This window comes from Pelecanus crispus, chromosome 11 (genome assembly GCF_030463565.1).
Source record: "Pelecanus crispus isolate bPelCri1 chromosome 11, bPelCri1.pri, whole genome shotgun sequence".
NCBI classification, from domain to species: domain Eukaryota; kingdom Metazoa; phylum Chordata; class Aves; order Pelecaniformes; family Pelecanidae; genus Pelecanus; species Pelecanus crispus.
This window is the reverse complement of record NC_134653.1, coordinates 1,246,466-1,268,825: the sequence shown is the minus strand read 5'-3', so window position 1 is coordinate 1,268,825 and position 22,360 is coordinate 1,246,466. Positions and strand designations below refer to the sequence as shown.

The 22,360-nt window shown below is 58.4% G+C and overlaps 1 protein-coding gene across 2 annotated transcripts in view; it reads left to right on the top strand.

The window, feature by feature from the left end:
• PRKCB (protein kinase C beta) overlaps positions 1–22,360 on the top strand; it is a 137,147-nt gene that overhangs the window by 56,214 nt on the left and 58,573 nt on the right. For both annotated transcript variants that reach the window (XM_075719236.1, XM_075719235.1), the window contains exons 4-5: positions 13,682–13,793; positions 15,105–15,233. In XM_075719236.1, the coding sequence (XP_075575351.1) occupies positions 13,682–13,793; positions 15,105–15,233 (241 nt within the window). The remainder of the gene's footprint in view (positions 1–13,681; positions 13,794–15,104; positions 15,234–22,360) is intronic.

Below are 22,360 nucleotides of genomic sequence, written 5' to 3'. Positions count from 1 at the left end.
CCTCGCCCCGGGGGCTTCTCGCTAAAAGCCAGCAGGTTTTTCAAGTCTGTTTCGTATCACCTTGCAGGTTTAAATAAACCAATATATACGTTTGGCCCTCTCAAGGGAAAAAAGAAAACCTGCGGGCGCGTTTCGTGCTTGCTTGTGATTTGCGCGGTCAGCGTTGCTGCGTTTGCTCCAGCTCCCTGAGAAAACGCAGAAGTGACCGGGCAGCGTTATCAAGGACAACGAAATCACGGGGAAATACCAGCTGAGCTGTGACTTTTGGAAAACAATATTGCTGGTCTTCCAAAGCCAGAAAATCACCCAAACGCCCGCTGACTAAGTCCCCGTCCTTATTTTCACAAGGACTTAATTTCCTGGTGAATCCCCGGGCTTTCGGGGGCGAGTGGGAGAGCTGGAGCAGCGGAGTGGAGCTGGCTTAGGCTCCTTGGCGTGGTTCTGCCAGCGCCTTTCAGGTTTGTCTGGCAGTTTTTGTGTTTTACCGTGGAAACCAGCTAATTTGGGGAACTGCTAGGAGAAAAGAGATTGAATTGGGGAAACGACAGTGCACCACAACTCTCACCCTTAAAAATAGAACCGGTGGGAGCAGGCAGTGTAGCAGGCAGCTGAAGGTGGAGGCTAAACACACGTCGTCAGTCGCCCTGCCCGGTACGGGGCTGTGTGCCGTGGATGCGAGAAATGGGAGCTCTTGGGAACGGGGGTGATGCTGGCGGGGAAGGGCCGTGGCGGCTCCGAGCGGGGCAGAGCTGGGGCTCAGCCCCTTTCGGCTGCAGCGTTGGGCAGGGGCTGCCCGCGCGCCTCGGGGAGGGGCTGCGGGGGGACGTGGAGGGGAAGGGCTGAGCGTGGGTCGCGGTGCGCTGGGGTCCTTCACCAAAACCGCGTTTCTTTTCCAGCCAAAGCAGAGGGCAGGCTTGCTGGAGTCCCTTTTTGTCTGGTGTCTCCTCCTGTACGGGTGTGCTGGGTTTGGGGCATTTCTGGGTTGGGTCTGAGCAACCGGGCTGGGCTTTGGTCCCAAAGAACCGCTGGGCAGCCCCACCGCAACGCTGCCGGGGACCCCGGGCAGGGGGCCGGGGTGGGACGGTACCTGACATCCCCCCGTCCCCAGAGCTGCCCTTGAACCTGGGCACCGCTCCGGCTCTAGCAAAGCGGTGACTTTATCCCGATGCCCAGCTTGTGGCTGGTCGAGGGACCCACCTGTACAAAAAAAAACCCCTGTTTTGACCCTGATGTCGGATTTCTCGGGACGCGCGCGCTTGCAGCCCCGCAGCCCCCCAGCCCCGGCTGCACAGCGTGGTGCCTCCAGCGTGCTGAAGCCTGCTTGACAGCGTTCCTCCACCTCCGGAAAGGATGCCTGGCAGAGTGTTAATTGTAGCGAGCTGATAATGAAGCTTTTGGCTGTTTCCCACAGGCTGAGCTGCCTTGGTTGGTGTCTTCCAGCTCACCCCGGTCGGTGCCGCAGCAGCCTGGGTCCTGCTCCCGTGTGCTGCCAACGTGGCTGCTGGGGGTGCTGCAGGAGCCGCCCCGAAAAAGGCTGCTTTCAGACTTGGGCTTGTGCACGCTTTGATAAACCCGGTTTTATTTCCACTTCTCACCAGACAATTAGTCAAGATATTACGTGGGGTTTTTTTTAACCCCCGCCCCAGGCACTTTGCATATGACTGTCGCTTTCTTCACCGAAGGCTCTCTTCTCCATAGGGGCTACTGCTAATTGCAGTGTATTGGTGGCTATTGAACCTTAAAAATGAGTTAGTGGAGGGGAAAAGGAGATGCAGTAGAAATGCCAACCCAAGAGAGACGAAGGCATCCGTGAACGCTCTGGTCCTGCAGACTGTTAGTCCGTAACACGCCTTTATGAACCCGAAGGACAGGAGAGGCTGCTGGGGTCCTGTCTGAACACCCTGACCCCAAGCAGTCGGCGGGGTTTGTTCCTGGGCCCGGGTGACGGCCGCACCCTCTGCCTGAGCCCCGGCAGCCGGGTGTTTGCAGCTCCGTCCCGCACGGCCGCCGTGGGAGCCGCCGCGGCACCCGCGGCCCTTGCTGCGGTGGTACGGCGGGCCCCGGGGGAGGGCGGCAGGGTGGCACCGGTGTCGGGCTGCGGGACGCAAGGCCCCGGGGTCTTCGCTGTGCCCGGAGCAAGCGGGGTTTTCCAGCCAAGGCGCGGGCGGGAGCTGCTGCCTGCTGGGTGCGTTGCTTGCAGGGAGCGAGGCAGAGGCGGGCAGGGACAGGGCTCCGTCGCTCTGCTCCTGGGACGGGGCTCGGCTGGGGTAGAAGCATCCCTCTGTCTCCATCTCCGGACGCTTTGGGCCGTGCAGGATCCGTGCAGGGGAGCAGCGGTAAGCTCTGCGTGTGAGCGCGCACGCGTGCACGCACGGTGTGCCCGCACGGCGTTTGTCCCAGCGCGCGTGTCCCGAGTGCGTCGCTCGAGGGGGTGGAGTTGCACGGGAGGGAAGCGATGGCTTTGCACCGCTCGCCTTCGTGCCTCTCTTATTTTTCTGGGTAGTTTCACTCATTGCCTCTGCCGCTGCTCCCCTGCAGCGGGCGCCTGCTGTAACAGGGCGAGGAGAACTGGAGAAGGCGTGGGGCAACGAGGTGAGGGTGACAGAAGCTGATCTACTTTCTGCCCTTCCCTTAGAGGTGAGGTCGGCCATGCAGGCGAGCCAAGGAGCTCGCGTGCACGTGTCCAGGTCCCGCTGCACGGTGCCAGCGCTCGGGGCGTGGGCAGCGTGGCAGAGCCCTGCCACCCGCGCTGCCTGCCCCGTGCCTCCCGGGCTCCCTCCCCCGTGCCGCCAGCGGGGCTGGAGGTTTTACGACGACCTCTGCTGCTAAGTAATGTCACGCTGTGAGATTCCTTCTGGCCATGTGCATTTAGCTCCGACACTCACGCTTTCTCTCCTCTATTCTCTGTCATCTAAAACACACGCAGAAAATGGCAGCAGGATCCACTTGCGGGTCTAGCACCCTGCAGACCTGATTCAGGCTACAGAGAGGTATGTGTCTCATATCCAAAAATATGTACGTTTAGATATCTATTTAGATATTTGTGCATGCAGAGGTGACATCTTGCTTACAAGACCGCTTTAGGTGCACCGTAACCAGAGAAGGAGCCGCTGAGCAGAGCGCCCGGGCTCCCGTCCCCGGCTGGGCTGGCGGTGGGGCTGGGTGGCCACGGGCACCCAGGGGGTGACGGCAGCAGGCGAGGGGGCTGCTGGCCCCGCGGCTGCGAGTGGCCCCTTGCTGCTGCGGCAGCCCCGGGAGCGGCGGGGTGGGTGCCTCTGGGGTGGCAGAGCTGGAAACCCTCCCTGGTGCGGTGCAAAGCCAGCAGAAAGGCGCCAGCGAAGGCGATCGGGGCCGAGGGAGGTGGGAATGCTGAAACCACTTAACCTTGCTCCAGGAAGATGAGGTCGGCAGCGGGAGAGCAGGGACGGCCGTGATCCAGATGCCACCTCCGGAGCTTTGCTGGGGCGCTGGGCAGCCTGCCCGCCCAGGCGCCGCTTTCTCATCCTTGCCCGTCATCTGGATGGCAGCTGGCAGCAGGCAGGAAAGGCAGCAGGGGCCGGGCAGCTGCTTCGCCTGTTTCTGCCTGCAGTTTTGGCCCAGGGTGGACGCAGTGCTTTTCTTTTTTCTCCCCACCAGCCCTGTCCAAGCTGGGGCAAGCGAGGAGCGGCGAGGAGCCCTCGGACAGCCCGGTCCCGCTCCCCGAGCGCGGTTCCTTGGCCCCTGGGCAGCAGGGCTCTCCCGCGCCTGTCTCCAGGCTGTCCGGCCGGCTGTAGGTCACTGTGGGCAGCCTCTGCCTGAGAAGGGAAGGGTCTAAATTAAATCTAAGTCGTCACATTTTAAGAGGCACCACTTGATACCAGGCCCTTGATCGAATTCTCTGTTGCTTGCTGTTACTGCTGGGTGAGAGTTGCCACTGTGGCTCGTCGAGCAGACAGGTAAAAGCTGCCCAGTTGCTGTTAATTATTTTTTAATACGTTGTCTCTGCAAACAGAGAGGGATGCAGATGCTTGGACTTAGAGCAGGGAGCCGGAATGGCCCCTTTGTAGGAGGATTTTTTTGCCATTTAGCAAAGCCCTCGGGGAGCCCCTCTGGTCTGTGCCCCTGCACAGCCGTCGGCTGGGCTGTCGCTGGGGGTGCAGGCAGGGCAGACTTCGGTCCTTGTGCACTGGCAACCAAGCTTCTTACAGCAATGCAATCCTTAAGGAGCTTTGAATCCGGAGACAGAAAACTACTCCAGCAAACAGCAATGTCCTGTCCGCTTCGGGCATGAGCTGAGGACAGGGGCTTCATTTTGAACTGGCACAAAGCTCGAGTTTTCCTCTGCGCCGTTGTTGCTAATAACCACATCATGAATCCAGAACGACCTATAATTATGTCAGACGCTGGTAGCATCTAGCTTGTAACGATGATAGCTATGCATTTTTTCAGTCGGTGCAGCCATCTGGTAACTGTCTTTCCTTTCACAGATATTAATTTCCAATGAAATCTTGCAGAAAGAATGAGTTTACTTTATTGCATTTGTTTAAACCTTGCAGAGTGTGTGTCCTTACAGCAGGCCACGTGATGTTGCTGAGCTGGAGAAGGAGGAGATGCGTTCAGTGAGATGGCATCCCCGGCCTCGGCATCTGCAGGGGCAGCGCGGAGCGGCGGCTGGAAGAGGCTGCTCTGGCTGGGGCTGCAAACGAGCGACGCTGCAGCTCCAGCCGGATCCCAGCCTGGGCTGGAGCTCTGAATGCCAGCTGGCTGCTGGTTTTCATCCCCAGAGCTGCTCGGTTCTAGTACGTCAGTCATGGAGCTCAGGGAAAAAATATATTAAAAGAAAAAAAAATTTCCTAACTTTGCTCCTTGATCTCCGTATCTTGTAGTACTTCATAGAATCAAGGAGAAAAACATTTTGCATCCTGTAAAGTGCTTGTGGTATATACGGATGCTTAATTTTAAGCACCTGAGTAATGCTAGTTATTTAGATACAACTCTTCTGTTTAAAGTTAAGTATGTGCTCAGGTGCCTTAAGGGATGGAGGCTTGTGCATGTGTCAAGCAGATAATCCTGGGAGGGGGCTGACATTTTATGCTTTCCAGCATAACAAAGTAACTGGAGAGCAGTAAAATATCAAAGCCTCCTTCTGTTACCGCTGGCCAGTCCTACTTTGGAGCAGTTTTCTGTTTGATCTGGTTGCGTTTGAACCTCCTTGAGGAGAGTGTGTGTGCATTTAACCTTGCAAAGCCTACCGAATAGGAATCTTCCATCTAGGAGGGGAGGACTAATTATACAGAGATGGTAGGGCCTCTAAGTAAAAAAAAAAAAACCAAACAAGAAAACCCCCCAAAAACCCCAAACCAAATATTAATTGCTTCCTGCAGTAGAGAATGAAGCTGTAGGTATCAGTGCTGGCACTGAAGGCACCGGGGCTGCCAGATTGCTCTTAAGTCATGGCAGGATTTTTTTTTTGGGTGGCTGGAGGTGTGATAGTGGGGGTGTGTTTTGGGCAGCGGCATTGCTGAGGACTGTGTCTGTTACACAGCACTGGCCAGCTGACGGCGATGGCGTTTTTACCGTGCACTTCTCCGCCGTGGTCCAAAGGTGTGCCGTGCTGCGCTGAGCTTCGAAGCGCTGGCCGTGAGGGCCGCGCGCTCGACCGGCGCCGCACCGCGGGGCTGGGCTCCCGCGGCTGCGTGGGCGTGCGTTCCTCCAAAAGCTCTGAGCTTCCCCATCGCTTTCACGTTAACGTGCAGCAGGCTGCGGTCTCTCCCTTGCATCCCCCAAGCCAAAACTGGTGAGCTGTTCTGGAGAGCATGGCCAGCCCAAAGCCACCACTCCCAGCGTTAAACTCCGCTGGTTTTCGTTAGAAGCACCGGTGCTCCTGTGCTCTCCTGTTCGCAGGAGGCAGAGCTGGCGTGACCGTTCCCGCTGAACTTTTCTGAGATGTGGCAAGGTCTTCAGGAGCTGAAGTCAGGCATGTGTAATGTAATGCAGTCGGCAAACCTAATTATAGTCGGAGCTATTAGTAGAATGCATAATTATTTAAATTGTAGATAAAATAATCATTAAAATGACCTTCTTCGCATTATCCTGTTAAAGGTCATCTAATCAGGATGTATTAATACATACCAGAGTTACTCTAGGAAGGTGGCAGGCCAATGTAGCTTCAATCTGACTTTGCATTTAAGTTTTCCGCCATTTTGCAGCTTTAGGAGAGGATTTCTGTCATGCTGTCACGACAGCGCCTTTGGTCTTTCCACACTTTGTTTGCTGGAGGCAGAATCGTTTCATCTTTGTCTTGGGCTCCTCCTCTCTCGAAAAGCTCCAGAGCTGAGCGTTGGTACTGATGAACGTATTGCTGCCGCTCGCTTTTCGAACAAGAGAGAAGCTTCACAGGGCGTGGGTCACGCAGGTGGTGGTAGAGTCAGAAGCGGTGGTGGCAACATCGGTCCGTGGTTGTTACCCCTTCGTGCGCAGCATCACCAGATGCCAAGCTGGCGCTTGTAGCAGGGTGCAGAGAGGGGCACTCCACTTCCCCAAGTTTGGTTTATTCTCTAGTGAGACCTCGGCAGCAGAACTACTGCAGGTGCCATTTGTGCTACCTGCACATTAGCAGCTGCTTCAAGTTTCTCCTTTCCGGGATTCCCTCCGGCGGGAAGGGACGCCTGCTGCGGGGTCGTCCCTTGGCACAGGACGGCGTCACGGGGCTGTCGGCAGGCGCTGCCCGCCAGGGGTGGGATGCGCAGCCGCCTGCCCTTCCTCCAGACGTGCCCGTTGAGCCAGGACCTTCCTGAAGGCACCGAGCACCCTCTTGCCCAGGTCCTGCCTTGCAGAGCAGGACCCCGATCTCTCATAGAATCGTTTGGGTTGGAAAAGACCTTTAAGATCATCAAGCCCAACCATTAACCCAACACTACCAAGCCCACCACTAAACCAATTAAGGGCAGAGGAATAATTCATTTCATGTTTCCTGGCTTGCTGGCTGGATTATTTTTTAATGAAAGTAAAACCAGGAATCATTAAGGTTGGAGAGGACCTCTAAGATCATCCGTCCAACCATCAACCCAACACCCCCATGCCCACTAAACCATGTCCCCCAGTGCCACCTCTGCCCGTTTTTTGAACCCCTCCAGGGCTGGGGACTCCCCCACCTCTCTGGGCAGCCTGTTCCAATGCTTGGCCACTCTTTCCGTAAAGAATTTTCTCCTAATATCCTCTCCTCACATCTTGCGTACCTCTGGGATGGCCCGGGTCCGGTGCATAAGCAGATCTTCACAGCCTTGCTGCAACTTGCTGCTTTCTTTTGTCTTGCTAATTAACTTCTCCCTCTCTCCCCGTGTGCCATCTGCCCCTTGCGCGAGGGCACATGCTCGCCGCTCCTGCCAGCGCAGGCAGCCGGTGACGGTTCCCGTGGGATGAAGATGTATCTGCCTCGCTCCCTCCCAGCACCTTCTGGTGCTTCCCTGGCTCCGCCGGAGCCCAGCTCTTTCTTCTGCCAGCCTGCACATGTCTTCTGCCCTGTAATTGAAAACGGGGGGTGTGTGTCTAGTTCCGCCTGTTCAGATTGCAGCCCCTCTGGTTAAAGGAGGGGTGGTGGGGTCCGTGCCCGGCCCGTGGCTCCGGAGACCTCGCGGCTGGGTCCGCGCTGGGTTTGTGCGGAGCGTGACTGTCGGAGGGCGATGAGGTGGGTGCTGCAGCCCGTGCCCAGGAGGTGTTTTGGGGGGGGTCTCTGTGCTGCTTCAGGCAACCCCGAGGGTGCAGGGAAAGCGCTGGGGGAGCCCCGTTCTCCTGGAGAGCTTACACTATAATAAAACGACTCTCAAGGCACGTGGAAGATAACAAACGTTTCTAAACGATGTTGAGATGCTAACGCTGCTCAGGGAGAAAAGCTGAGTTTGGCTTTTTTTTTGCTGCTTGGTAAGAGAGTGTATTTGATTTGGTGTTGGCAGCAGCAAGAGAAGAATAACTGTCATCCATATCCCTCTGCAGTTGTCCGACTAGCAGATGAGATCTTTTGTCAATAAAAATGTATTAACTTGCTGGAAGCTGTCAAGGGAAAGCTGTCAAGGGCAGGTTTTATCTGCGGCCGTGTGTTTGACATGGAAGCAGCCCAAGCCACGGCGCTTGTGCCCGCAGCCACGTTGGCTGCTGCTGCGCTGCTGGCCGTGCCCGGGGGCCGCTCGCCCTTCCACAGCCACGGGCCGGGCGGAGGAGCTGCCCGCATCCCGCTGCCTGCGCTGCCGTGCCCCAGGCCCTGCACTCCGCAAGGGTTTCCGTGGCTGTAATACTGTAAATGGTAGGAAAAATAGTTTTGGTGTCACTTACTGGTGCAGCAGCGTCAGTCATCTTTAAAATGTGGCGTGCTGAAGCAGGCTTCCGCGGGGTTACGATATGGATGGAAAAGAGCCCCAGCCTTTGCCCTCTTGCCTTGAACAGGACCTGTGTGTTCCTCTTGCGTGTAACCATCTTTCGGTGCAGTCTCTCTGGTTTACCGTGGCTCTTCTCATTGAACCAAAGACCCATCACGCTTGTTCACTTCTTCCTTAACTTCCTTGCTTGGTTTTTGCTGGGACTTGGAGCTCTTTCTCACCAAAGGTAATTTTCCAGCCCTGTGCAAGCAGATGGGAAGGTGCAGGAGGTGCAGCCCCAGGGCAGCAGCGCCTGGCTGCAGGTCCCGAAGAGGACAGGGCAGGCGAGTGCTGCCAAAAGGCTGTCCTCGCCAAAAGGCTGTCCTCGCCAAAAGGCTGTCCTCGCCAGAAGCGGGGGGTCTCCATCTCTGGTGACCGCAGTTGTCTTCATTTCATCTTCCCTGCCACCTCCTGGCTTCGGCCAGAAGAACTCATGCAATAAGAGGCTGCTGCCCGGAGCCGTCTTGTCCGCGAGCCTGACCCAGCCTCTCACAAACCCGTATTGCTCTGGAGGCAGCGACAGGCTTTTCTCTCCAGGGTCACCTTTAGAGTCGCTGCTAGAGCCCTTCTGTCTCTCTGCTCTGAGTTGTTCCTTACCTCCCGGGGGGGATTTCCCGCAGGGGGAATGTGGGAACAAAATGCAAGGGTTTTGGTTTTATGTCCGCTGCCTGGGTTTCGTTAGGTGCGGGCAGTAAGCTATCGCTGCGTTGTATTTGCTCTGCTATCATGCTGCTTAAATTGCCGTGAAATTCACTTTAAAGTAGCCTCTTCACGTGAACCGCGTTAATTCTTCTTGGGAAGAGATGATTTAAAGCTTTCTCTGCAATGAGGTGGGGAGAGCAGGGCTGCGTAATTTTGCATCAGACCTCTGTGGCTGTTCCGTAGAGGCCAGGAAATTTTGACAGCACGGAGGATTAAAATAGCATCAGCGCCGTGGGAGCAGGTCGGGGCTGCCCGCTTCCCCGGGGAGCGCGGGGCGGCCGGGCTCTGCTGAAGGACGAGCGGCACGGCGCTCCGGGAGAGCGGTGGGAGCTGGGGCCCGCAGGAGAAGTGCCCTTCATGTATGACTTATTTTAGACATGAACCCAAGCGAGCTGGGCGTATTTTAAAAACGTTTTACGGCTCAGCCCGCTGGGCCTGAGGAAGGCTCTGGTCCTCCCTCTGCCTCCCACCTCCCCCCTGCGCTCCCCCCGAGCCAGGCCAAGCTGAATTTAGTGCAGAAGTAGATGAAAGCCCAGTCGGCATCCAGCGCAGCGCTTGCAGCTCTGTGTGCGGCAGAGGGCCGCTGCCCTTGCCAGGACATGGGCTTTGCATGAGAAACAGCTGCAGCAAAACGCCCTCGCTTGCCAGTCGGCGCTGCGCTGCCCTGCCACTCTCGCCTCGGCTCGCTGCTGCCCGACGAGCCGCTGCCCCGCGCCGTCCGCCGATTCCCGACTACTGGAAGCAGCGAATAAATTGGCGAGCTGATCAATGCCACCAGCTGCCTGCCTGCGCGTAATTGGGAAGCGGCGGCTCCTGCATCGGGGGTCGGCAGGGAAGCGCCCATCCCATGGGAGCGGTCGTTCGGGAGCTCGGTGCTAGCTGACCCCGAAGCAAGGCACAGGCGATTGCTGAGCCTGAGTAGGGGTCCGGCTGGGCTGCGCTCACAGTGCCTTGAGGGCCGCGAGCTGATTACTCGCTTACCAACCGAACTTCTCGCGTTCCTGGGAGAGCCGGAGAGCTCGGGCTGCTGCCAGCCCAGGCCCGCAGAGCCGCAGGCTGTGCACAGCCGCCCGCGGTGCGGTGCGACGGCCGGGGCCAGCTTGGCTAGGGGCAGCTGGAGCTGTGTGCGGTTCTGGGGGAAGCCAGGGGCTGCCAGGTTTGCTCTGCAAGGCAGGGATGCAGTAAGGCAGGGATGCAGTAAGGCAGGGATGCAGTAAGGCAGGGATGCAATATTGCACTGGCTCGTTTCAGACCAGAAACCTGCTGTCAAGTTGAGAAGCAGAAGCCGGCCGCCTCTGATGGGTCGGTGCTTGCAGGGTACCCGGTCAAAGTCGACAACTGCTCCTCTCCTTCCCTGGCTCACGTTCCGACTCCCTCGATTGCGCTCACACCCTCCGGACACGCATGCATCCCTCTGCTCGGGAGATGACAGATCTGTGGCAGCACTGATTAGAAAGGTCAGAGCCTCTCGGTGCAGTAAAACACTCTTGATGGCATTTTCCAGTTCTGCTCCAAAGAAACCTTTTTCTGCCCTGCTCTTCAGGGACGGCTCTGTGCTGGTAGGGTGGAGGAGGAGCGTCTTGTCTTTTCTTGGCAAACTTCTTTTTAACCATTCTTGTTTTAAGTCTCTCGGCATCTGCGTACGCAGTGATCTCGTCATCCCTGTCTCTGTGGTACAAAAATAGTCTCTTTGTAAAACGACTTCAGCCTTGTTCAAAAAATGATACCCAGAATTTCTAGTTTCCAGCACCTTCTAAAGCACCGGTCAAGGTGAAACGCCCCGCCACGCCCCGGCAGCCAGAGAAGTGGCTGCTGCCGTCGCCCTCAGCCCTTTGGGCTCTGGCCCTCTGGGTGCCCGGTCTCTCCAGAACAGCCCCTCGGGGGTGGGAGCAGAAGGTGGAGCCTGAAATGCCCCCGTGAGGGATCCGGAGGATCCCTGCGAGGGTCCCTGCTCGCGGGGCTGGGATGCTGAGCGAGCGGTTTGGAAACCTGTGGCCGTTCCTGTGCCAGCACGCTCCTGCCGCCGCAGCACTGCTCGTTGCATGCTTTTCTTTTCTAGCTCTGGCTTTTTTTGAACTCCCAGTGGGAATTTAACATCCTTCACATGAGGTGGAAATTGTCTCGTTTTGCACTAAGCTTGTGTTTTTTATGAATGACTAAAGCTTTCATTTGCCTAAACAGGAATATCTGTTTCTAGAAGGGAACGCAGAAACTGGAGCACTCGGGGGCGATTCCTCCCCGTGTCGCGCGCTGGGGTTTGGCTGGCACGTGGCTTCTGCTACAGCTGCCCCCGTGGTCCCGTCCCCCCCGCCGGAGGGGCGGCGGCGGGGGGCCGATGCCCCAGCACCCCCGGGGTTGCCCTCGTGGGTAGCGGGTGTGGGTGCCGTGCCCGGGGGGCTCTGCAGGACGCGTGGGCCGGTGTCCGACTTTGCCACCGTCCCAGGAAAAAAGAAAGCTTTTCATTTTCTTGGGTGCCTCGTCTGCAGGGAGGCAGCCCCAGCCGTTCTGCTGCCTGTACCGGTGGGCTTGTGGGCACCGCCGCCGTCCCCGCAGGCGTTCGGCTGCCAGGGCCGGTCCCCGGGAGATGCGGGGAGCTGGTTCAGGCTGGTTGAAGAGCTCCGTGATGTACAGGCGGCGCTGCTGACGGCGATGGTCCTGAGCCGCTCTGCAAGGAGAGCTCGGGTTATAAAACCAAGCAGGGTAAGTTTTCAAGGGCTTGCGACGTGGCCAGTGGAAGGATCTCACTAAACCTGGAAGGCTCCTGAAACGGTGTACGAGTTTGTCACGGGGTCCGTCTGCGCTTCGGGCGCAGTGCTGGGTGTTTCCCCTCCTGCAGCACCCCGCGTGCCGTCGGCCGCCCGGCTCGAGCCCGAGCTGCCTGCGGCCTGCCCGCCCGAGGCTTCCGTGGGGGAGACTCCCCCCGCCTGCCTCCTCTTCCAGCCTAAAATCCAGGTTTAAGTTTTCCGTGCTCTCACATCTCTGGCAAATGCAAAAGGCTTTTGAATGCACAGGGTCGCTTAACGAACTAGCTTTTTGGTAGCAGAAGATGGGCTCATCGTGAACCCTCATCCTCCCAGGCTTCCTGCGACGCAGCCGACGCACGAGCTACCGGACAGAGGCACGTTGCACTCTATCTAGAAGTGGTTTGCTTAGGGTTAAATGTGAGCTGTCTTCGGTTTCAAGTACAGTAAATTTGCTGAAGCGTGTACCTAATCCCTTGCGCTTAACAGATTGAATTAAATGAAGCTCCATTACTTTTCCACCTTTCTGGTATCGCTCAAGTTATCTGGGATGCTGTGAAATAATGCACGACACTGGTGATTAATGCAGCTGAAAGCTTCGGTGCAATAGCAGTAAGAAAATTAATTTCAGGGGAGGGTAATGTATTGGCAGCTATGTTATAGCGCGGTTCTGACTCCACTCTTTATTTATTTACTTAGCTTACGGTGCCCTGACAAGGTGTCTTTCCTAATGCCCAGGCACTCTTCCAGGCCATTAAAAAGCCAGTCTGCTCAAATGACCGAGCCAGGAGCTGTGCCTCATCCCTAACCCTTAAGCAATTAACCTGAGATGAAATTAAGCCAGCTGCTGCTTGCCGTAGTCATCCCCCTTGCCTGTGCGCGTGCTGCTGCCGGCGTGCTGAGCGCCCGGGCAGGCGGCCCCAGCACCCAGCAACGCCGGGGGCTCCTGGCAGGAGCAGCCCTGCCCGCCCCGGCATCGGCCTTGCTCTGCCCGCGGTCCCCGCGGCGACGTCCCCGTCTCCTGCGTGACTTCGTGTTGTCTTAAAGCTGCTCTGCATTGGGCTGAATCGCTGAGGTTTGATCAGGGCTTCTGGAATTGTCTTGTATTGCATGGAAGATACCAAGAAAGACCAAATCCTTGGTCTGCCTCTGTCATTTGTTCCAGTGGTTGATCCTATCTCCCTGTTGAGAGGTTGTTTTTCATTTGAATTTGTTTGGCTTTAACTTCTGTAAACCCTTGCTGGAGGCCAGGAGCCCCGTTTGCAAGGTGCCTGGGCAAGACTGGAAGGTGTGTCTGGGAGAAACTGGGCTCTCCTGGGTTTGCGTGCTCTGCTGCTGCAGAAAAGTCTGCCGCTGGTTTTAAGAAAGCTCAAAATACTAAAGTATGCCCTAAGCGGCTTGATTCCCTAGGAGCGTGCTGGGAAGGGGTTGGCACCAGAGCACAGCGACGTTTACCGGGCAGTCTTAACACAGATGGAAATCATGGGTGGGTTTTTCTGCTTTACCCCACCGGCTTGACGTGCAAGTCGAGTAGCGTCCAGCCCTTGCGTTGGTTCTTGCGTACCAATTTCACCTGGTGTTTTCTGTGCTAAGACCAAGGTATTTAAAAACAATAAATCCCCAGACAAGCCAATGCATTGCTTTCTCATTGTTATGGCAACACATATAAAGAGTAATAAAGCTGGATTTTGGCGACTCTTGGAAAAGGTCCGCATCAGTCGGTGGCACTTGACTGAGGTCCATTAACAGCACCTCCGAAGCCAGCTGGCATGTGAAATGCGGAGAGCGGTGGTGCCGTGCCAATATTTGATGCAAGTTTATAATCTTTACCTTTTATTTTCCTCCTAGGATCCCCGGAGCAAACACAAATTTAAAATCCACACGTACTCCAGCCCCACCTTCTGTGACCACTGCGGCTCGTTGCTGTACGGGCTCATTCACCAGGGGATGAAATGTGACAGTAAGTGACGCAACCGGTGGCCGCGGTTGCAGCGGCGGGGGGCTCTGGCACCCAGTGGGGGGCTCTGGCACCCCGAGGTCCTGGCCAGGGGCTCCCTCCCAGCCCTCCTGAGCTGCGGCCAAGAGCCTGTCCCCTCGGCCGCTGGTGCGGAGCGGGCTGCGGGCACCCGAGGGGCTGGGCACGAGCGGGCTCCCTCTCGCTTCTTGGGGGGACACCCCGGGAGTCCTGCAGGGAGAGGGGGGGAAAGGCATCCACCGGGGGGGATCCTGCCCGCATCCCCCCGCAGCAGCGCCCGCATCCCCCCGCAGCAGCGCCCTCATCCCCTGCAGCAGCGCCCGCATCCCCCGCAGCAGCGCCCGCATCCCCCGCAGCAGCGCCCGCATCCCCCCGCAGCAGCGCCCGCATCCCCCGCAGCAGCGCCCGCATCCCCCCGCAGCAGCGCCCGCAGCATCCTCTCGGGTTCTCGGCTCGCTGCAGCGCCGGCTCCGACTGACACCCTGTGGCCATGCGGCGCCTGCTGCGGTGGCACAGCCTCTCCAGAGCGCTCGGGTGCGACCTTGGGCACCGGACTACCCAGGGAATTACTGCACAGAGAGGAGAAAATGCGGGATGAAAGAAGAGGGAGGGGGTGGCGAGATCGATCGGTTATTTTCCAAGTTAATCTCGTACGTTCCTGTTTGAAAGGGCTGCGAATATACAGCGTCTGCTTACATGCGCATGCCGTCTGCAGGGAACAGCATACTCTGCTGCTCGCCATGTGCTGGCTTTCTCATAAATATAGAAGCTTGCTGGCTGTTGTGCGAAGCGTATTCATTATCACCTTTAAAATGTTACCGAGTGGAAATGAATTTAAAATATAAATTTTTATATATGTATTTACATATTTCGGATATATCAATTTTTTTACATGTATATATGTATACACATACGCAGGTAATTTTTAATGCCCCTTATCAGCCCCCGGTGAATCCAGCTGAACACCCAGCGTTGCACCGTGGGGGTGATGGAAGAGAAGTTTGATAAATCGGCAAAACTCGAGTAATTAGAGGAAGGGCTGAAAGCCCTGTGGTCTCTGTAGGCGAAACGCAGAACTGCTGGTGGTGGCGGGTCCCTGTGTCCGTGCAGGGCTCTGCCGGAGTCCGCGGCTGCGTTTGAAGGTCCGTTGGCTGCACGCTTATCCCAGAGCCCCTCACGAGCATCCCCATTTAAAAAGAGGACGAGTTCTTCCCCCCCACCCCTCCGAACACCCCGTGAGCTCTGGCAGAGGCGACAGGAGTGCTGAGCATCCCTCTCTTTCTCTCCGCCCCGCAGCCTGTATGATGAACGTGCACAAGCGCTGCGTGATGAACGTCCCCAGCCTGTGTGGGACGGACCACACCGAGCGTCGGGGACGGATATACATCAGGGCTGACATCGAGAAGGATGTGCTCACCGTCGTAGGTAGGTGTGCGACCCAGGTACAGACCCCGCACGCGGGGTTGCCCGGTTGCCCCTCGCGGGTCCGGGGAGTGCGGTGCCCAGCGTCGGGCTGACCGGGAGCAGGCGCCTGGCAAGGCAGGACGAGGCTCTGAGCCTTCTCCGGGCACGCTCCTGCCCTCGGGCAAGCACTGGCCGGGGCTCCAGGAGCTACCTGTACTAACTAGCTTTTCCAGTTACAGGCTTTTCAAGCTGCTTTTTGAATCATGTAAAATTTCAGCATTCGCACACCCTGGGAAGGGGTGGGCAGAAAGTTCCTCCGTTTAGATACACCGTGTTTGTGTTGTGCTGTCCGTGTGTTGGTGAACATCCCTTTCCTGCTGTGCTTTCCGTGCCTTTAGCGGTACCCGGGCCCGTACAGGTCTTGGTGGGACTCTCAGATGGTCCTGTTATCTGACTAGAGCTTTGCAACCTTCTTCCACCGCTTTGGAGACTCCGAGGCACGCGCTGCCTTCCCGCTCGGTGCTCAGAGCCGGGGCTGCTGGCGTGAGGCTGACCCTGCAGTGCGGTTGTATGCCGGGGGGCACGGAGGGACGTCAGCCCCTCCGCGCTGCCATGGTGCAGACAACCGTCGTTCTTCGCATTTCCTTGCTCTTTCCAAGCCCCGATGGAGAGCTGGAGCACGGAGTACCGCTCGCAGGGCGGCTGCTGCAGCTCTCTGGGCTGCCGCGGATCCGTGGGCTGCGTGGATCCGACCACCGCGGCGATGGGCGACGGGCAGGAGCCATCCCGCGCGGGCGCGGCGCAGAGCGGCAGTGCCATGGCACGGCGTCCGCCTCCGGGGATGCACCGGGCGGTGGGAGACGGGGCCGGAGGAGGCTGCGGGCAGCCAGGCAGTGCCGGGCTCAGCAGCAGCTCCTGCCCTGAGTGTCCCAGCGACCCAATGGCCACCATGGGGCAGCCCCTTGTTCCCCATCCCGGTTCCTCTGTCCTGGAGCTCCTCCGTTCTTGGTCTGTGGTAGGAGACGGGATTATCCCATCTCTAAAGGCTTTTGCCACCTGGATTTTGAGTTCCCAGAAGATACCGCTTCCCCCATGACCTGCAAGCATCTCATGAAACATAAGCTGTTTTCTTGTAAAGCCTCTTGTCCCCCGCATGGAGAGATCAGAGCGAAGATGCGACTCTGTCGGGTGCGGGTGACGGCGGCTCGTGGTGCGGGTGACGGCGGCTCGTGGTGCGGGTGACGGCAGGGGGTAGGAGGCAGGGAGAGCTCTCGCGGGCAAGGCGGGCAGCTTGCGGAAGAGCTGGGGTTTGTGTCACGAAGGCTGAGCCCAGCGCTGCGCTGGGGAAGGAGGTGTCTGCCCACGCTGGGTAACCAGGCAGCTCCGGGCGGTTACGGTCTCCGCAGGGGACTGCCGAGCTGTTCACGGTTATTCACAGGATGATTTAAGACCGTGGGGTGTAAAATGCCACCTACCTGCCCACGCTGCAAAGGTCAGCCCCCCCCCGAGTGGGCCCCGGGGGTACCAGGCTGAGGACACTGATAACAAGGACCGGATCCTTCCCTGTCGTTCCGGCAGCTTTGGCTGGCTCCTCCTGGAGCCGTCGGGTATCCGGGATCACGCAGGGCGGCTGGGCTGGCAGCAGGAGATGCCGCGACATCCACGGGGTTTGCGTCAGCGGGAGGGGGCCGGCTCTGAGGCGTCCCGCCGCGCTCATCGCGCTCGCCCGGGCGCGTTATCCCCCAGGGAGAGCGTGGGGCTGTCGAGGCCTCGCCGCTCTGAGCTGACTCCTTCTTGCTTGGGAGGGCAGGCTCGGCAGAGCGGATCCGGACAGAGACAGCCACCACGCGTGCAGTCCCGGCGGGGCGGCTCCAGCCCTCCCAAACCAACCCCCCCCGCCCCGTCTCTGCTTCGGTGAGGGGTGGCCCGAGCCAGGCCCCCCAGGGTGATGGGAGACCTGGGGGGCACCCGGTTGCTCCGTGCTGGGCACGGCAGCTCCCGCGCCCCGTGGAGGTGCCCGAGGGGGGGCCGGCGGTGGCACGGGTGGCCTCGTCCTTGCAGTAAGGACACGCTCAGGTGTGATCCGGGAGCACGGAGGAGAGCCAGGATCCTTCCTGGCCTAGAGAGCCATCAGAAATGTGTGCAAGAAAAATACCAAGTTACTGAAAATACTAGTGAAGAATTGAAAAAAGTTGTGTATTGATTTTTTCCCATTTTATTTTTTATTTTATTTGCCCTTAAAGGAGAGCTGCAGTGAACCACGCAGAACTTTCTTTCACAGAAGCCCTGCTTCCCGGGCCCCTTCCCTCCAGGCGATGAGGCAGGACTGGGACCCAGCCTTTCGGCGGAGCTCGCCCTCCCCAAGGGCTCCCTGGCCCCGGAGCTGTGTTCCCATAGCTCCGAAGGCAGGGCAGAAACTCCCCCGGCCCCTTTCTGTGCAGCTGGATTTTCTTTTCTTCAGCTGGGTTTGAAAGACTGTGTTATTTCTGGCCCTTTATGGAGGTGTTGGTGAAAACATGTCATCTGTTGGCTTTTCCAGAAAGGCAGGGAAGCGTACTGTGCTCTCCAGCTCTGCCGCATAGCTGACGAAGGAGTGGGAGCGCTTTGAGAGAGGAGGCTGTGCGCTGGCTGCCGAGGTGGGGAGCCCTGCCTTCCCTCCTGCCCCGCCGGGCAGCTGAGGGGCTTGGCGTTTTCGCTCCAGAACGTGGAGGTGGAAAGGTCCGCTCGGACCCAAAGCAAACGTCATCACCCGGCCCTCGGGAGGTGTGGGAGTCGCGTGCGGTGCAGACCGCGGGTGGGGTGCTGTGGTTGCCAGCCTCGGCTCCTCTCCAGTGGGTCAACAGATAGAATCATAGAATCATCGAATCGTTTAGGTTGGAAAAGCCCTTTAAGATCATCCAGTCCAACCAGTAACCTACACTGCCAAGTCTACTCTAAGCCAATCAAGGGTAGACCAGACTGAACCATGTCCCCAAGTGCCACCTCTGCCCGTTTTTTGAACACTTCCAGGGATGGGGACTCCCCCACCTCTCTGGGCAGCCTGTTCCAGTGCTTGACCACCCTTTCCGTGAAGAAATTTTTCCTGATTTCCAACCTAAACCTCCCCTGGCACAGCTTGAGCCCATTTCCTCTCATCCTATCGCTAACTACCTGGGAGAAGAGCCCAACACCCCCTCCCTGCCCCTTCCTGTCAGGAGCTGCAGAGCGATGAGGTCTCCCCTCAGCCTCCTCTTCTCCAGGCTGAACACCCCCAGCTCCCTCAGCCGCTCCCCACCAGCCCTGTGCTCCAGACCCTTCCCCAGCTCCGCTGCCCTTCCCTGGACACGCTCCAGCACCCCAATGTCTTTCTTATGTGTGCGTTCCCCCAGGGGCTGTTTGCTTCAAAAAGGCAAAGCCCTCAAATAATGACTGCGTTTGTATTCCCAGGGTTTTTTTGGCAGGGAGAAGCCAGATCCTGAAAAATTGGCCCTCGAGCTGCGGCCAGCGCTTGTTGCAGAGGTGGCAGAAAGCGCGGCGGAGGGGCGGCCCGGGTTGGAGCGGCGGGCGGCTGCGCGTGGAGACGGCTGCTCTGCAGGTGTGGCCGGGGCGGTGGGGCTGCTCGGAGGGCTCTGCGCCGCTGGCTGCCTGTGCCACAAAAGCCACCGCTGTCTCTTCCCGCAGGACCCGCCTCGGCCACCCCGGGGGGGCACCGGGGGGGCACGGCCAAGAGTGTGGGTCCTGCGGGGACCCAGCCCGGCACGAGCTGAGCTTCTGCCGGAACAGATTTCTGGTGGAAAATGCCCTTTATGCGTTTTCTGCAGAAATTTCAGTTTGGGGCGGGCAGGGGGTGGATTTCTGTCAAGGACGGGAGCGACAGCGCGGCGATGGGTGGGTGGGTGGGTGGCAGAGCACCCCGAGCCTGGCAGGGGTGGGAGGCAGGGCTGGCTGGGGGGCAAGCCCCGCTGCCGGGGTGCTCGGGCTGCTCCCCACCCTCCTGCCCTTGCAGCAGGTGCCGTGGGGCTGGAAGCAGTTCGGGATGGGGAAGATATACGGCAACTAATGGTCAGAGTACAAACGAGCGCAGAGGTTAGCAGGGAAGGAGGAGGAGGTTTCTGCAAAGCAAGGAGATCAGGCCCGAGCAGCGGGATAGGAAACCACCTTGAAGATGGATCTTGTCCAGCTCGTGGACGGGGTTTCGTGGCTCGGTGGCCGGCTGCGCTAAGGGGCGGATGAGCCACTGTTCCCACCACCCTCGCGGTCAATCCCAAATATTTGTCAGCATTTCCACACGCTGCGTGCACTCTCCCTGTGCCAGGTCTGTCCCCATCTCGGCACGGAGCAGGCAGAGGCTCGGCTCCGGGCAGCCGTGCAGCCAGGCCAGGCAGCGTTGCCCATCGTGGCCGGCTGAGCTCAGTCATGCCAGACAATGGGATTTCGGTGCTGGGATCCCTGCTTTCCCTAAATACACCTCTCCGCCGGTTTAAGCGGGCGGTGCAGGATGCTGTTGTAGGCTGAAGCTGCTGGGGTGGTGGAGGGCAGGGGTCTGTTTGGAGGGGCTTTCTGTGGTGCCCGGGCACCTTTGGTCCCGGCTGCATGGCAGAATCATGCTAATGGTAAAATGCAGGTGTTGGGGCAGGATCTTCTCTCCATCACACCAGGCGTGGAGACCCTTGCTCAGAAGTCTGGCAAGCTTTCCCATGGCAAAGAGCATCACAACTGTAGTATTAAAACGGGAAAGGTCCCGAAGCGCTCGGCTGTTGGAAGGAGCGGGCAGCACGGGCAGCACAGGCAGCATGGGCAGCGCAGGCAGCGTGGGCAGTACAGGCAGCACGGGCAGCGCGGGCAGCACGGGCAGTGCGGGCAGCACAGGCAGCACGGGCAGCACGGGCAGTATGGGCAGCACGGGCAGCACGGGCAGCACGGGCAGCGCGGGCAGTATGGGCAGTATGGGCAGCACGGGCAGCACAGGCAGCACAAGGCAGCGCGGGCAGCACAGGCAGCACGGGCAGCACAAGGCAGCGCGGGCAGCACAGGCAGCGCGGGCAGTACAGGCAGCACGGGCAGCGCGGGCAGCACGGGCAGTATGGGCAGCGTGGGCAGCGCGGGCAGCACGGGCAGTATGGGCAGCACAGGCAGCACGGGCAGCACAAGGCAGCACGGGCAGCGCAGGCAGCACGGGCAGCGCGGGCAGCGCGGGCAGCGCTTGCCTGGGCAGGGGCAGGTGCCTGCAGGTGGCAGCACAGGCACAGCCAAAGGAGGCGATGAACCAAATGCTTTTATTTTTTTCATCGACTTGGCAAATTGGGCAGGAATTTGCCATATGCTTTTCTGCGGCATGTTTTTCTTTCTCTCTCTGATTTTTTTAAATTTTTTTTTCTTTGGGAGTAAAACGTTATCTGACAATGGAAAACACAGCTTTTTAGTTAAACAAAAGGTGTTGTTTGACTTAAAATGACTTGTTTGGTTAGCTAGCGACCTGAAAAATTGCATTTATTTGCACCTCCCTTTTTGAAGATGCCCGCGGCTATCCCCAGCAGCATTGTCTCCCGCCTTGTGCTCTGTTATCCGAGACCTCCTCTGCCCGACGGCAGCAGGTAGGAGACGCTGGTGCTACCAGCGCAGCGCAGTCACCATCTTCAGCTCACAAAATGAAGATCAACAAGGAAGGAGACGTATTTAAACACAACGCAAACTCGCCCTGTGAACCTCACTGCCGCGGGGTGCGGTTTTGACCCCCCAGCGTGCCGCGGTGCAGGGAAGGAGCCGCGGGTGTTTTGCAGGGACGGAGCATTCCCGGTGTCGGCCGTGGGCTGTGCTTTCCATCAGCAAGGGCCGTGCTTGCGCTTTCCTTTTTTACAGCACTTGGCACAGCGCGGGCCTGCCTACGGCACGGTCTGCCAGATACTGAGATTGTAAAAATTATAATAATAACGTGAGAAAGATCCAAATTGCAATGTTTTTAACCTATTCTTAGTTGTGAAGAACCAGGATGAACCTCAGAGCTGGAGGGTAGGAGACTGGTGAGAGCATCTCTGTCGGTTCCCGGGGGTTGGTGAGGCTTGGGGCAGTGGCCCCTGTAGAGGCAGGGGATTGAAATTCAGTAGCCAAGCCCCCAGATCTCTCCAATGTACAAAATATGCACAGGGCAGCCCTGGCTGGCTCTCCATGAGGTTGACTTCTATCAGCTGCCTGTGATTTAATACGCCAGCAGCGTTGTCCTTGGCTGATGCCTGCTGGGAGGGCAGGGGCGAGGAGCCCGGCGGCAGGGACCGGTCCCGGGGCACGTCTGCGAGGCCGAGCGCGGCCGCCCCTCTGCTCTCCGGGGATGCACCGGGGCTGACCGGGGCTGGGGTCCTGTGCAGCCGCAGCTTTGCCAGTCCGCAGGGCTGTGCCCGGAGCAGCAGCACTGGGAACCTGCTTCCCAGCCCTTGGCTCTGTGCTGTTAATCACCGCTTTGTGTTCGGAGAGCGGCTCTGTTATGTACATTGAATGTAGTTGTATAATGGGCGCGCGCGGGAGCGCGGCTCTGCACGCTGCGATCAGAGCCCGGCGTCGCCATCGTCGGCTGCTGCTCGGGGGTTGCTGAAGCAGCAGGATTTATTGGTGTTCCCGGTGATTAAAAATGTGCGGCTTTGTCTTATAATAGGGCACCTGGACAAATAAATGGCACCTTCCTAATGCCGGTGGCTTTGCGCCCTTGGCTCAGCGAGGTGCAGCTGTGGAGCACGTCCCCCCGGCTCCGTGCTGGGGACGGGGCTCGCGGCTCCGCCAGCCAAAGGTGCTTTCCAAAATACAGGAGGTTTCCGAGGGCCTTGTTAGTTGGGGCACAAAACAATCTGTGTCTCATCCAGCAAAGCACTTAGATAGGTGCTTGTCCTGGTTTCGGCTGGGATAGAGTTCATTTTCTTCCCAGCAGCAGGCACAGTGCTGTGGTTTGGATTTAGTAGGAGAAGAATGCTGATAACACGCTGATGTTTTTAGTTGTTGCTGAGCACTGCTTATGCCAGGCAAGGACTTCGCAGCTTCCCATGCTCTGCCAGGGGCACAAGGAGCTGGGAGGGGGCACAGCCAGCAGAGTTGATCCCAACTGCCCCAAGGGCCATTCCATACCATACGGCGTCATGGGCAGTATGGAAACTGGGGGGGTTGGCCGGGGAGCAGCGATCGCT